The sequence below is a fragment of the Rhinolophus sinicus genome, linkage group LG15 (assembly GCF_036562045.2).
Source record: "Rhinolophus sinicus isolate RSC01 linkage group LG15, ASM3656204v1, whole genome shotgun sequence".
Taxonomy (NCBI): Eukaryota; Metazoa; Chordata; class Mammalia; order Chiroptera; family Rhinolophidae; genus Rhinolophus; species Rhinolophus sinicus.
The window spans coordinates 29,142,075-29,157,335 of record NC_133764.1 but is presented as its reverse complement, the minus strand read 5'-3'; the positions used below and the strand labels follow the sequence as shown (position 1 = coordinate 29,157,335).

General features: G+C 36.9%; 1 protein-coding gene across 16 annotated transcripts in view; it reads left to right on the top strand.

Annotated features, from left to right (window-relative positions):
* The window catches only part of BPTF (bromodomain PHD finger transcription factor), a 124,887-nt gene that overhangs the window by 59,647 nt on the left and 49,979 nt on the right, over window positions 1–15,261 (top strand). For all 16 annotated transcript variants that reach the window (XM_074319900.1, XM_074319899.1, XM_074319894.1 and 13 more), the window contains 5 exons: window positions 1,232–1,419; window positions 2,608–2,963; window positions 3,433–3,564; window positions 12,320–12,449; window positions 12,840–12,978. In XM_074319900.1, coding sequence (XP_074176001.1) covers window positions 1,232–1,419; window positions 2,608–2,963; window positions 3,433–3,564; window positions 12,320–12,449; window positions 12,840–12,978 — 945 coding nt within the window. The remainder of the gene's footprint in view (window positions 1–1,231; window positions 1,420–2,607; window positions 2,964–3,432; window positions 3,565–12,319; window positions 12,450–12,839; window positions 12,979–15,261) is intronic.

The window sequence follows — 15,261 nt, the reverse complement described above, 5'->3', positions numbered from 1 at the left end:
CACTGTGGCCAGCCAGTGAAGTGCTGTCCGGCTAAGCTGGGTGACATTGCTCACCCTGTAGGGCAACATACCTGTTTGCAGCCCTGGCACAATCATATGACTGAAGTGGTGGAAAGCATCTCCTCAAATGAAAGGAAGAGTGTTGAACACACAAAGTTAACAAATGTGTACTGAATTGTTTTAACTTTTATATTTTTCGGAATGAATAGCCCGTTTTCCCAATCCAATTGTTTTCCCTACTACAAATGCCATATTTAAAAAAAAATTATTGCTCTTTTATTTAATTTCAAGTGTGCATTTCTGTAATACATTATCTATATATTGCATTGTATTCACCACCCAGAGACAGTTCTCCTTCTATCACCATAATATTTGACGCCCCCTTACCCTCTTACCAACCCCCAAATGCCATCTAGATAATATATGTAAATTTTCTGTTTTATTTTTCATTTGCCAGTGCCACACTGTCTTAACCTTAAAAAGCTTCAAGTTAAAAAAGAAAAATGAGGTCTTGTTCAACCATCTAGCCAGTGGAAATTTGATAGTGATGCAGTCGTTTCAGAATGTGTAGAAATTTTCAGCGAAAGTGGGATTCGTGGGAAAGTAGAATTGCTCCTTGACAGTTAAATCTGTCACTTTTTAAAATTAAGTTACTATGAAAATGTGAGAGGCCTTTATTATATTAGAAACAACTGGTTTAGTTGATTTTCACATGTATGATTATCTGCGTATACAGGTAATTACCCAGATTCTTTAGGAGAAAATTCACTCGGCATTTATATTTATAAGGTTTCAACTATTAGGTATTTAAACAATTTCAATAAATTCAATTAATTTCTAAAAATTAATTATATCCTTTACTTTTTGTATAGAAATCCATATTTAATACATACAGCAACATTTTGTTACAGCATTTTGAGTTATTATGTTTGTTACTTGTAAACTTGTAGCACCCCTTCCTGTTTTCTAGATGAGCTTTGAAACAGATAACCTGCCATGTTTGAATTTTCTGTAAAATAATAAATGACTCACAGTAAAATTCTGACATACTTTTCTTTTTAAGTAAAACTTGTAAAAATTAATGCATTTGCTTTGGCTCTTCAAGGACTTTTTTCTGTTTACTTTCTGGATCTTAGATATGCACCGGTTATGAGTTTTGGATAAATAGGGTGTTATTATATATAATTTACTCACTGTTAAAAATTGCATTTGGCTTCTCATTTGACAACAGGTGATTTCAAATCAGAGAAGTCTAATGGGGACATAAGTGAGTCTCCTGGAGGTGGAAGAGGAACCTCTGGCTCAACTCGAATCATCACCAGGTTACGGAATCCTGACAGCAAACTTAGTCAGTTGAAGAACCAACAGGTGGCAGCTGCAGCCCATGAAGCAAACAAATTATTTAAGGAGGGCAAAGAGGTAAAAACAAAAATCTCTGGAATGTAAAATAATTTTCATTTGTAGATCTACTTTGGAATTGTATGTTCTCTACTTCTAAGACTGTAGTGGCTAACTGGAATTAAAGTGTTAGTTTTATACTATGAGAAATATAGTTGTGCACCAAATTTCAGTCCATGCGTAGAAATCCCGTAAATGGGTGGTATACTTTTTGACTATATGGTTAGTTTGCTATTCGCAGGCTTTATTAAGCTGTAGATGATTTAATGCTCAGATTTAGCTGTAATCATGTCATGTGAACCTGCAGCTAAAGAATAGGACTTAGCCCTTGATAGCACAGTGAAATGCATAGAACAGCACAGCATCTCAGCTCTGATTCTGAACAAAAATACTAAGGCTAGGACTCAGTATTTTGCCCCCCAGCCAGCCATAGTGAAGGAATAATGGCCACAACTTGGTCTCCCAGATCTGAGAGGCATTTGCAGGGTAGGTGAGCCAGAACGTATGATGTCCTTTTCTTAACATCATAGGAATTGTTTTCAAGCAACGGCTTTCTAGCTTCTTTTTCACTCTGACCCTCAGTGAGACATTTTCCATAGCAGCCCAGTACACACAAGTTTCCTGAAATAGTATTTTGCCTTACTATGTGGGACACACTCCGGTATTTTCTCTTCTAGGCTGGTCTATTGTATTATATTTCATTTTTTTTAAAAAGAGCTGAATAAGGCCCATTATTGATTTCACAGTCCACTAAATGATTGCAATCAGCTCCTTGAAAACACTATGTTAGAGTAGCCACGGACTCTTGTACTAAAGCTGAAATTGGTAAAAGGAGCAGAAAGAGAGGTATTTTTAGGAATATATTTTTTGGGGAATAATACATATAATGCCCTCTTTTTCTCCCTAACCTATATATTGTAGTCCTGAAATAATGATTGGTGAATGATTTACACAGAAGTTTTGTGTGTATATTTGAGATACCTTAAAGTACTTGATAATGTCTGACATATGACAGGCACTTAATAGAAGTTAGTTTTCTTTCTTTTTGCGGGTATATATTGCTTGTTTAATTATAATCAATTAGCTTTAGCTTTTAAACTTCAAAAGTTCGGTCATACGATGTATCTAAACTTATTTGGAATGTAAAGACAGTCGATCACATTTGCATGTTTGATATGAATAATGGAGTCTTTTTATTTTCTTGGTCAGGTACTGGTAGTTAACTCTCAAGGAGAAATATCACGGCTGAGCACCAAAAAGGAAGTGGTCATGAAAGGAAATATCAACAATTATTTTAAGTTGGGTCAAGAAGGGAAGTATCGTGTCTACCACAATCAATACTCCACCAATTCATTTGCTCTGAATAAGCACCAGCACAGAGAAGACCATGACAAGAGAAGGCATCTTGCACATAAGTTCTGTCTGACTCCAGCAGGAGAGTTCAAATGGAATGGTTCTGTCCATGGCTCCAAAGTTCTCACAATATCTACCCTGAGACTGACTATCACCCAACTGGAAAACAATATCCCTTCATCCTTTCTTCATCCCAACTGGGCTTCACACAGGTAAAGGAAACTGAGGTTCATTTATACTGTGAATATACTGAATGTTCACAAAATGATTATTGCAGGTGCATACTTTAAACAGTCATTAACCAATGAATTGAATGAAGTCAGCAAAACACTGAGGACATAAGGGATATGAGTATACGTCTAAGTTACTGAAGCAATGCTAACGTTTGGGAGATTTCTGGAAAGCAGAGTCTTTATCCCTGCAATCAAGTGGAGGCCAGACAAAGTTCCAGCACACTGTAGAAGATTTAAGAAGTTGGAGGGCAAATTAACCTCTGGGATTCCTTCCAGTATTCAAAATTTATGATCCTGTGAGGGAGAAACTTCCAGTAGTGGTGTATTTACACCTGCTTAGCCTAGAAACATACGCCCTATAAGATAGAGGCATCATAAATTACAGCTCTTGTGCTTATAATTTAAGGTCAACGAAGTGAAATAATTTTTTTTCCCTTCTGAAATATAGGGCAAATTGGATCAAGGCAGTTCAGATGTGTAGCAAACCCAGAGAATTTGCATTGGCTTTAGCAATTTTGGAGTGTGCAGTTAAACCAGTTGTGATGCTACCAATATGGCGGGAATCTTTAGGACATACCAGGTAAGTGAATTCTGAGCTTTGTAAATGGTGTGTTAGATTCCTTTTTGGAAGATTACTCTGTTAAGAATGAAAGTAAATGTATTTAAAAGGCCATATTAAAGACTTAACTTCTTGGCCTCATTTTCCTCCTATGTAAGATGGAAACATGAATGAACATTAGTTCTTACTTATGATATAGGATTATATGAAAATCAAGAGATCAAGTTTATGAAAATTTAAAATATTGTCTAAAGTAAGAAGCATTTTTAATGAACGCACTCATAGTTTTGTTTGTTTTTTTGTTTTGTTTTTAGTATTTTTTCCTCCTCCCTTTTTTCGCCTCTCTTCCCTGCCCCACTCCGGTTCAGGCCATTGTTCCTCAGTCTAGTTGTGTAGGACACAGCCCCCTGGCCCATGCTGGTATTATGAGCCTTGTGCTCCCCCCCAGTTGAGGCAATCAGTTGTCATTCACGGCAGCTCTTAACCCATGGCAGCACACAGCTGGCCACTCACGCTGGTCGCTGGCCTTCTTACAGCATAGCCCGGGGTATCACTCAGCAGCCGAGGCAGCTCACGCCAACCTCCTGCTGCGCATGGCAGCCCAGCTCCAGGGAGAGCTATTGTTCACAATGTTAGCTGTAGATGGCGCACCTCACTTGCCCATGTGGGAATCGAACCGGTGACCTCGGCATTAAGAGCACAGCTCCAACCACCTGAGCCACCAGGCCAGCCTGTAAAGTTTTAAGAGAAGTCTAAATATCTAACTGTTGCATAATGTTTTTAAAATAATAAATTAGGATCTTTTAGGATAAAATTATAGTCTTTGTTTAAAAAAATTTAAAATATACCTAAATAAATGGAAATATATCTCATGTTCATATATATAAAGATACGGTGTCTTGACAATGTCAGTTTTCCTCATGTTACTATAGAAATTAATTTCAATAACATTGATAATTATAGTTGGGCTTTCTGTAGAATTTGCAAGATGATTAGAAAATTTATATGGAAAGGGGCAATAATAGAACAGGTAAATTTGAAGGACAAGGTGGAAAGACTTGACCTACCAGGTAACAAAACTTATACTGTCATAGAGATGCAAAGATAAACAAATAGACCAGTGGTATAGAATAAACAGTCCAGAAAGAAACCAGTTCACGTATGGAAATATAATTTATGATAGAAATAGCGTTAGAAGGGATGAACTATTCAACAGAAGGTGATGAGGCAATTAGTTATCCATTCGGTAGAAAATTGGATTCCGTTCTCTATGTCATACAGTGCAGTCAGTTCCAGGTAGAGTAAATCCTCAACGTGAAAAGCAAGACTTTAAAACTTCAAAAAGAAAATAATGAGATTATGACTCTGGAATAAGGACAAGTTCTCTCCTTCCCTCTCTCCTTTCTTCCTCCCTTCCCCTTTGTCTCTTTTCTTTTTATTCCTTGCCTCTCTTTCCTTGTACTCATGTTTGTTTTTCTTACTCCGTCCCTCCCTTCCATACTTCCTTCCTTTTCTCCTTTTCTCTTTGTCTTGTCTTCTTTCCTTCTGTCATTCACGCTCTCCCAAAATGTACCTAAGGCGGCCATTGTTTCTTTTATTTATAAGCATGTTATCTGTCAGATGAAAGTGATGGGCATGTGTGTGTCTGTGTCTGTACATACTACAAGTGTCTTTCCTTTTTTATGTTTAATATGGTGACACATACATGAGGTTGTATGTCATATATAAGCTATAATGAGTAGTAATAAAATGAACACCTGTGAATTCACCAATTTAAAAACGAGAACATAATCATTATTGCATCTGCTTTCCATTCACATTACCTTGCCTTTCCTGAGAAATAATAATAATTTTTAAGTTTGTGTTTTGTTATACCCTTTCTTTTACTGTATAGTTTTATCAGTAAACAGTGGATTGTTTCCTATTGTTTGACTTTTATATAATAGTAATGTATCATTCTAAAAGATTTAAGTCATAGACTGGTTGAAAATATTTTTGTTTTATTGTAATAAAAAAAAACATTAATATCCACAATGTATTCAAGAATTTCACTTCAGTAAGAAAAAAAAATCAAACAATTTAGTAGGAAAAAAAGGCCAAAGATAACAAACATAATTCACAGAAAAGGAGACACAAATACTCAAAAAACATGAAAAGATGCTTTACCTTTGTGGAAAGGTGGGGAAAATGCACATTACAACTAGGACCTATTATTACCATCAATTGTCAAAACATTTAATTAGAGTATTGGCAAATCTATGACATAATTGGAAGAGAATTCTGATACATTGCTGATAAAAGAGCAACTAGTACAAGGGTTTGCTGCATGCATTTTGGATAACAATTTGGTAAAAACAAAGTTGAAAATGCAATTCTGCTAATTAGGTAGCTTAGAGAAACCTTGCATGTGTACATGAGAAGACACGTAGAAAGCTGTTCCTTGTAATATTTTGTAATGGTGAAATTTGGTAAAGGCCCCTAAATGCCCATAATCAGGCATGTTTACATTGTGGTGGGGTTCTGTAATGGACTACTGTACAGCAGTTGAAAAACAAAGTAGAGCAACAAGTGTCAACGACTTTGAATCTCATAAAAGTACAACAGAGTAAAAACAATTCTTTTCCTAGAAAATACATAATGCATGATTCCATTTATGTAAAATTTACAAGCATGTATGCTAACGTCATGTTACAGTATTGTTTAGGGATATAGACATTTGTGGTAAAACTTTAAAGAAATGCAGGAGCTAAGGGCTTGTATGCTTGAAATGTAAGGAATACATTTCTAACTAAATAAAAAATGGTCAAAGAAAAATAATGGAAACTAGAAAACATTTTGAATTGAATGTTCATGGGAACACTACCTATACTGAAATTTGGGGGATGCAAATAAAGAGTACCTAGGGGAAATTGGTAGCCTTCAGCATTTATATTAGAAAAGAAAAACTGCAAATTACAAATCTCTGATGTGATTATCAGGGAAGGGAAAAAAAGAAAGCACAAATAATAGCAAGAATAAGAAAGGGGATATACCAACCAATATTTCTGATCCTCTGCCGCTGGTGCCAGGTATTTTAAACCTTCACAGGGTCCGATAACAGTATTCAGGCTTCCTACGTCCGCAGGGAAAGGGGCCTACTGGGCTCCTACTTTTGGGTAGGAGACGAGTTGGGGGAGGAGGAGCCCCCTGAGCTCAGTCATTGGACTGAGTAGGTCATAGGCCACACTGTTTTCTCAGGCAGGAAAATGATTTCTAGTTCAGTTTAAAGGCTACCACTGGAGATGGGCAGGACCAGATGACTTCATAAGGATGTTCTGCAGATTTCAAGAAGCAGATCATTCTATTTGAACTCTTATACAAAACAGAAAAAGAAAGAAATCTTGCGTATCATTATTTATGTTAGTATAAAACTTATAAAACTTGATAAGTAGAAATAGATAAATAGAAAATTATGACCCAGTCTCTTTCATTAATATTTACCACTGACTAATAATTAATGGCAAATAGATGTACATTCAAGAAATTTTAAGCAAAACATTAGCAGATATATTCAGGAGTAAATGAAAAGAATAATAAACCACAGCTAAATGGGCTTCTCCTAGGCGTGAAGATGTGTCCATTATTAGGAGATGATTCATGCTATGCTATTTAAGACATCAAAGAAAGAAAACTTGGACCATCTCATTAGATGCCAAGAAGTTACTTATTAACATGGTATAAGTTCATTAAGTTCATATAAGAAATACGATCCCATTGTTTTGATTTACATTTCTTATAAGAATTGTAAACTTTTTTTTTTTAAATGTCTACAGGCCTTTTGTATTTATTTTTCTGCAAAATGCCTGTTCAAATCCTTTGTCTTGTCTGTACTGGACTATTAGTCCTTTTCATTTATTAAAGGTCTTTGTCAATTAAGGAAATTTTCCATTTGTGGTGCAAATATTTTTCCTGTTTGTCATCTGTCTTTTGAGTTTGATTATATAATTATTTTTCCACTCAGAATTGTAAATACATAGATCTACTTTTTCCTCTCTGGCATCTGGGTTTTATATCTGTTTAAAAAGAAAGTATTACAACAAAAACATAAATTCATGTTTTCTTATTGAAGTTTTGTTACTGTTTTTAAGAGTATTTTTTTTAATCTTCATTAATCTGAATGTTTTTTGCTGAGGCAGGGATCTAGGTGATATTTTCCCCAGACATGCCCTGTTCTTCGATATGCGATGCTATCATAGCTACATTCCCACATATGTTTGGGTCTATTTCTGGATTATCTGTTAGAATTCACTGCTCTACTTCTTCTGCTGTACTATTTATTTATTTATTTATTTATTTATTTAAGATTTTTATTGGAAGGGGAACAGGACTTTATTGGGGAACAGTATGTACTTCCAGGACTTTTTTACAAGTCAAGTGTTGTCCTTTCAGTCTTAGTTGTGGAGGGTGCAGCTCAGCTCCAGGTCCAGTTGCCATTGCTAGTTGCAGGGGGTGCAGCCCACCATCCCTTGCGGGTATCGAACCAGCAACCTTGTGGTTGAGAGCCCATGCTCCAACCAACTGAGCCATCTGGGAGCTCAGTGGCAGCTCAGCTCAAGGAGCTGTGTTCAATCTTAGTTGCAGGGGGCGGAGCCCACCATCCCTTGCGGGACTTGAGTTGAACCAACAACCTTGTGGTTGAGAGCCCACTGGACCATGTGGAATGGAACCGGCAGCCTTCGGAGTTAGGAGCATGGAGCTCCAACCACCTGAGCCACCGGGTCGGCCCCGGTACAAATTATTTTGATTATTGTAGCTTTAAAACGTTTTCTAATATTGATTCCCCTTTTTGTAATACCTACTTCCCTTTCTTGCACATTAATTTTTCTAAATGAAATATTAGTATCATGTCTGTCAAGCCTCCCTGTCACCAAGGAGGAAAAATCCTATTCATAATGCCAATAAATATTAATTTTAATAGATTATACATATCTAACCATATCTTTTCATTTACTCAAAGTATCCTTTTTTATCTTCAGTAAACATTTAATGATTCCTTTATGATTCTGACTATTTCCTGTTAAACTTATTCCTGGTTGTTTGAAGTTTTTTTGTTGTTTTGGGAATCTTTTCTATCATTATGATTTTTAAGAATATATAGAATGTAACTAGGTTAGGAAATTAAACTTTATCAATAGCCAATACATTGGAAGCTAGTGTGTCCCATCCCCAGGTAGTCATTATCCTGACTTCTGTGTTACAATTCTTTTGCTTTTCTTTATGTGTATATACCTCAAACAGTGTAAAGTGTGGCTTTTGAAAACTCAGTAGCAAGAATAAAACTAACTGCATGAGCAAAAGACCAAGGTTCCCAGGAAAAAATAAACGTGTCTCTGGGTCACAGTTTACAAGTTTACAAGAACCTCTTCAGGTGAAATTGAAGGGTGAGGTCACACGAGCGAGGCCTGGAAGATGTGGGCTCACCACTAACGGGACTGGGCAGGACGTATGTAACCTGGCACACTGCAGAGACAGACCTGAAGAGGGCTGTTCTGTAATTCCTGCTTCCGCACCTTTGGAGGATTCTGTGTTGTAACCTGTGGAAAGTCTCATTTCTCCCCACCGGCCGTCCTGGTGGCGGGGTTACCTACCAGCTGTCCACCTGCAGCATCGTTTTCAGTTTTACTGCTGCCAAATTCTCTGTTGCTCCCCTGGTCGCTGCAGGTTTATGTTTTAAAAAACTCCTTTTGCCACAGTTTTGGTGGAGTTCAGCAGGGAGCAAGGTTAAATGTGTTTATTCAATTTGTTATTTTAACTGAGAACTCCCATTGTATTGTCTCATGGTTACTGTTTGTATACATAAATCCTATTGGTCAGTATGGCATCCACCTTATTTAATTTTCGTGTGGTTTCTGATAGTTTTTCAATTTTTGGGGGTTTTCTAAGTGTATAATAACTGCATAATAACTGTGCATATATCTGCCAATATACAGTATATGTTTTATTTCTCTTGACAAATTGAATTGGCTAATACTTTTAAGAAACATTAATAATTAGCGGTGATAGTTGACATCTTTGTTGTGTATCACCTAAGTGTTAGTGGGAATGCTTCAAGAGTTCACCAAAAGGCATGATGGTTTTATTTGAAACACATCATTACAAAAAAAAACACTATTCATCTATTCCTATTTACTAAGTTTTTTTAAACCAAGAATTAATATGAAAACTTCAATAAGAAAGCGTGGATTAATTTATGTTTTTGTTGTAATACTTTCTTTTTAAACAGATGTAAAACCCAGATGCCAGAGAGGAAAAAGTGGATATATGTGTTTAACATTCTGAGTGGAAAAATAATAATATAATCAAACTCAAAAGACAGATGACAAACAGGAAAAATATTTGCACCACAAATGGAAAATTTCCTTAATTGACAAAGACCTTTAATAAATGAAAAGGACTAATAGTCCAGTACAGACAAGACAAAGGATTTGAACAGGCATTTTGCAGAAAAATAAATACAAAAGGCTAGTAGACATTAAAAAAAATGTTTACATCTCATAATTAAAGAAATGTAAATCAAAACAATGGGATAATATGTCTTATCTCTCAGTTGGGCTAATAATTTAGAAGTTTGGTACTAACTTGAGTGAACGTGTGAGAAAGCAGGGTGGCTTTGTAATTGATGGCAGTGTAAAGTATACAATTTGCCACTGTCAGCATTGAAAGTGTAAGAACCTTTGGACTTAGCCATCCCAGCACTGAGGACACTGCCAAGCTGACCAAGAAAGACAGAAAACATTGCTTATTGTACCTTTGTTTGTAATAGCAAACAAACACAACAAAACCCTGGGCACACATGGAGATCAGGAGTGGAGCTGAAGTTCCATCCACTGCCAGTCCGGCTCACAGTGGAACCTGCAGATGTGGAAGGACACCTGCCACCCAGTGCGCCCACGAGTATGGAGCCGCACCTGGAGGCTGCGCAGTCCAGCCTGATGGGGCTGCCTTGCTCGTCGTGGCCGCCAGGCTGGCAGCAGGGGCCCGGCTTTCCACCCAGCCAGGTGGACGTGAACTTTCTCAAAGCTCCTCTGTTGCTGCCTTTTCCCATAAGGATTGTTTTGGTGGCAGTGAGAATAGAATGTACTCTGAGTTAGCTAATATCACCTCAATGGCCTGGTATCCCCATCAAAGTGAAGTCTTTGGTAATGAAAATGGACCTGTTGCCCGTGTTAACACCAGTAGCACAAGCTGAGTGTCCCGCCCAGCCCATCCGGACCCTCCCAGAGGGTCACAGCACTGGTGTCCTCCCCACACAGTGCTCCATTCCTGGGAATCAGCTGCTGTGCTGGACCTGACCTTTCTGAGGTGTTTAAAGCTGAGCCCACAAAAACTCTGCTGAGATGCTACCGGGTGCTGGCTCAATCCTTGCTTACTCTGCTGGGCTGAGGCTGTCACGTGATCACCATGCTGTGCCTGCAGAGCTTGCCCCACTCCCTGGTTCCAAGAGTGGTGGCAATCAATGGTATTTGAATCAGTGACTTAGTTTCCACTGAGAATCCACTTCCTTTCCCTCTCCTTCCATCAATTGTGAGAGAAAGAAGAATGTTTGCTATACTCGTTGTGTGTAGTTAATAAGCATGAGTTCTGTCAGCCTGGGGGAAGCTAGATTCTAGGGTCCTATAGTCCCAGAGACACAAAGCTTTCTTGAAAGTGGAGATAGATAGATAGATAGATAGATAGGGAGTTTTGGTGGAAGGATGGACGTAAAAAGAATTAAATCTCCTCCCATAGCTTACTAGCACCTACTCTCTCTCCCCAAGTTGACAAATGGTCTCTATTCTTTCCACATAGCTGTGCATGCAAAATTGGCTACAACTAGGTAGAGTGTGATAAAAAGCAATCCTACCTCTAGAGCTCTTAGAACCAGGAGCTCCTCTCTCTCTAGGTTTTGGTGAATGTCCCTGTTTATGGAAAATGGTCCCATTCACATCCATCTACACCTTAATGTAGAGCCTAACCATAGGCCTGCCCTTCTCCTTACTGCTGGGTGCAGTGATACCTGGTTTCCTGCCTGAAAAAAGAGTGTGGCCTGCATCCTGTGACTAATAATTGGTGCCTAATCAGTGTGGTCCTTGCTTCGTAGTCCTGCCCCTCACCCAAAAGCAGGGGACATGTGGGCCCTTTACTCTGTGGATGTAGGAAACCTGAATTCTATGTTAGTGGATTCTGTGAAGTCTTTAAAATCCCAATGCTACTTAGAAAGAATCAGAAATATTGGTCAATAAAATGAGAGCTTTTGAATGTGTTGGGGGAAGGAAATAAAGTATTCCCTGTAATAGGGAACTGGTTTAATAAACTATATAGTATGTCCATTCAGTGGTATATAATTCTTTAAAAGCTCTATATATCGTCTGGTATGGCGAGATCTTCTAGTGCAATTATTCATTGATTAAAAACTGGGTAGCTGTGTTTGTGATACGATATAATATAACAATATAATATAACCCCTTTTGTGTAAGTACAGTGTTGATGTATGCATGAAATATTTCAGGCATAAGTCGTAAGTGAATATATTTCTTATGGGGAGGCATGTGGGAAGGATAGCATGTTTTGCTTTGCCTTGTATTGTGCGATTTTTCTTATAGAATTGTACATCTGCTTATTTTTCTGAGGGGATTGTCTGGGTTGGGGATTATAGCTAAACATTCTTTGCTTTTGTCTTCATAATTTTCAGTACTTTATTTTTACAGTGTTTATTTTTCAAAGTTAAATGTAATTCTATCTATCCTTTTATTCTTAGGTTACACAGGATGACATCAATTGAAAGAGAAGAAAAAGAGAAAGTCAAAAAAAAAGAGAAGAAACAAGAAGAGGAAGAAACGATGCAACAAGCTACATGGGTAAAATATACATTTCCAGTTAAACATCAGGTAATTTTTATTATAATCTTTTAAAATGGTGTTAGCCATTTCTGAGATTTTTATTCTGCAACTTAATAATTTATTTTACTTTTGACTCAATCTTTTAATAGTTGGAGTGAAGTAATTTTTTTGGCAATTTTATAAGCATGTTTTATCTTTGGAGAATATAAGTGTGTTATTAGACCAGTTAAAATTGTTATAAAACTATAAAATTGTGTTATACTTTTAATATCAAAGGAATAAGTTTTTTCATAAATCTTTGATCCTGGTGAAAATAAAATAGGTAAATTTAATTACTTTGCTTGCCTGTTGACTTCATTTGATTAAAATATACAAAACCACATGTGCTTTATAAGCAATCTCATTCTTGTTTAACCAGAATGTTTTTATTTACATCAGGTTTGGAAACAAAAAGGAGAGGAATACAGAGTAACAGGATATGGTGGTTGGAGCTGGATTAGTAAAACTCATGTTTATAGGTTTGTTCCTAAATTGCCAGGCAATACTAATGTGAATTACAGAAACTCTTTAGAAGGAAGTAAGTAATTGAAGTTATTTTTCCTGCATAATTGTTTCTGATTTGTATCTCTTACAGATTTATAGTATACTGACCATACTTTGGATAGAACTTTTTCTGAAATTTTCATTAGAATGTGTAAAATTACTAATGTTATTTATTAATTATAAACTGTAATTTTTAAAATTACCTTTACTCAGTGGATTTTGACATCTAGGATTTCAGTTAAAGAAAGATGATAGGATAGAACGTAAAAAAACAGAAAACGAAGGCCTCAGCCACCTAATTATTTTTCTGAAATCTCAATTTCGGTACTACTTGAGAAACCATATATCTGGTAACCAGTATTGTAGCACATGACACAACCAGAAAGGAAGTGATAGGCTTCCATGACACTATCACATAAATGAGGTATTAACTTGATTTACACTCTCGCTGATGACTTTCGTATTTAGAATCACAGAACTCAAGAGGTGAACTGCTCTTTTAAGAGATCTTGTATTTTGAAATTCATGTTATGTGAGCAGATTATTTCATGAAAATGATAAGTGACCTACTGAAGTTCATGCAGATAAAGAGTGATATGGCTAGAATTCATCCCTCCTGACTTCCGTCGCCCGTTTTGTACTCTGCCATGCATTCTCACCCTTGTTATCTAAGTGATTTTCAAAGGCATTTCTGTTCACTGTGCAATATAATTTGCTAATATATGGTGTGATGTCTTTTTTCTTATAAAGCCTATGCTGTAAGTGCCAAATAGGTACTATGTACATACCTAGCTAACGGATTTGGCTTCCTTTTTTTTTAATTTATTGGGGTGACAATTGTTAGTAAAATTACATAGATTTCAGGTGTACAATTCTGTATTACATCATCTATAAATCCTATTGTGTGTTCACCACCCAGAGTCAGTTCTTCCATCACCATATATTTGATCCCCCTTATCCTCATCTCCTACCCGCCGGATTTGGCTTCCTTGTGAATGATACTAGTGAAGTCTGGACTGGTAGATTCTTGGAACTGTTAATTTGGGAAAGTTATCATTGAATTACATTTTAACAGGAAAAAATGTATTTTATAAGGCTCACTTGAATTTATTGTAAAGAGACTAGAAGTGTCTTGTACATAGCCGATGCTCACTATGTATCTATTTACCAGATATTCAATTCTATTACTCTATTATTATATTCAAACTAAATGACCATTATAATAAATTCCAAAAGATCGTTACAATTTTTTATCACCATTTTGTTACTCCAGTTACCCATGTAGCACTTGGAATTATAGAGAGCTTTTGTTTCATTGTATCTGACCTGTGTAATAAAATACAGGTTATCAATATGAAAACTATTCAGGCTTTTGCAAATTTACTTTATATACACTTTGCTTAGCATAGGACTTTCCATTGTCCAAATGCTGGGCCTTAACAGTCAGGTACTAGGTTGGTCTCCTAGCATCTTTTGAGCCTTTCCACCCAGATGGTAGCAGGGAAAAAAAGCAGCAGTGCATATTGTTAGCTTAGCTTAACTACAGAGTAGAAATTACAGTGAAGGCAACAATATAGTTTTATACTGTTTATGTAAATCAGTATAAATTATACTGTGTATCATTTCAGAACTCTGGCCCCTATAATAATGGCTCATCTGATCTGATCATGTGGTAGAGGCACAGATGTGCTGTAAAGCAGAGAGGAATGCAGTTCAGGGAACACTGGACTTCACACCAGGGACCAGAGTATTCGACTTGTTTGACTGCTGACTGTATCTTTCTTTTTTTTTTTAACTTTTATTTATATTAAGTGTGTTTTTCCAGGACCCATCAGCTCCAAGTCAAGTAGTTGTTTCAGTCTAGCTGTGGAGGGCGCAGCTCACTGGCCCATGTGGGAATCGAAGTGGCAACCTCGGCATTAGGAGCATGGGGCTCCAGCCACCTGGGCCAGCTGCCCTATATTAATAGTCTTTTTGTCAAGAAGACCTTTAATGGGGGGGGGGAGCCCCAAACATTTTATACTTGTCTATTTTAAATATCAGGAGTGTTGCAGTTTATAGATGGGACTACCAGTGTCATACAAAGCTCTTTTTGAGCAACTGGGAACTATTGAAAATACATCTAGTTGTTCTGCAGTAATTAAAGAAGCATTGAAGAAAGAAAACACCAGTTTAGTTTTTTTTATCCTTATGTTACCTGTAAGATCCAGACACATCCTGTCACCCTTCTGTATGATGCTTTTCTTCTCTCACCAGTATCCTGCTGTCATGACAGATACTGGGTGCATTTTTTGCATTCTTTTCCTTTCCCTCATCC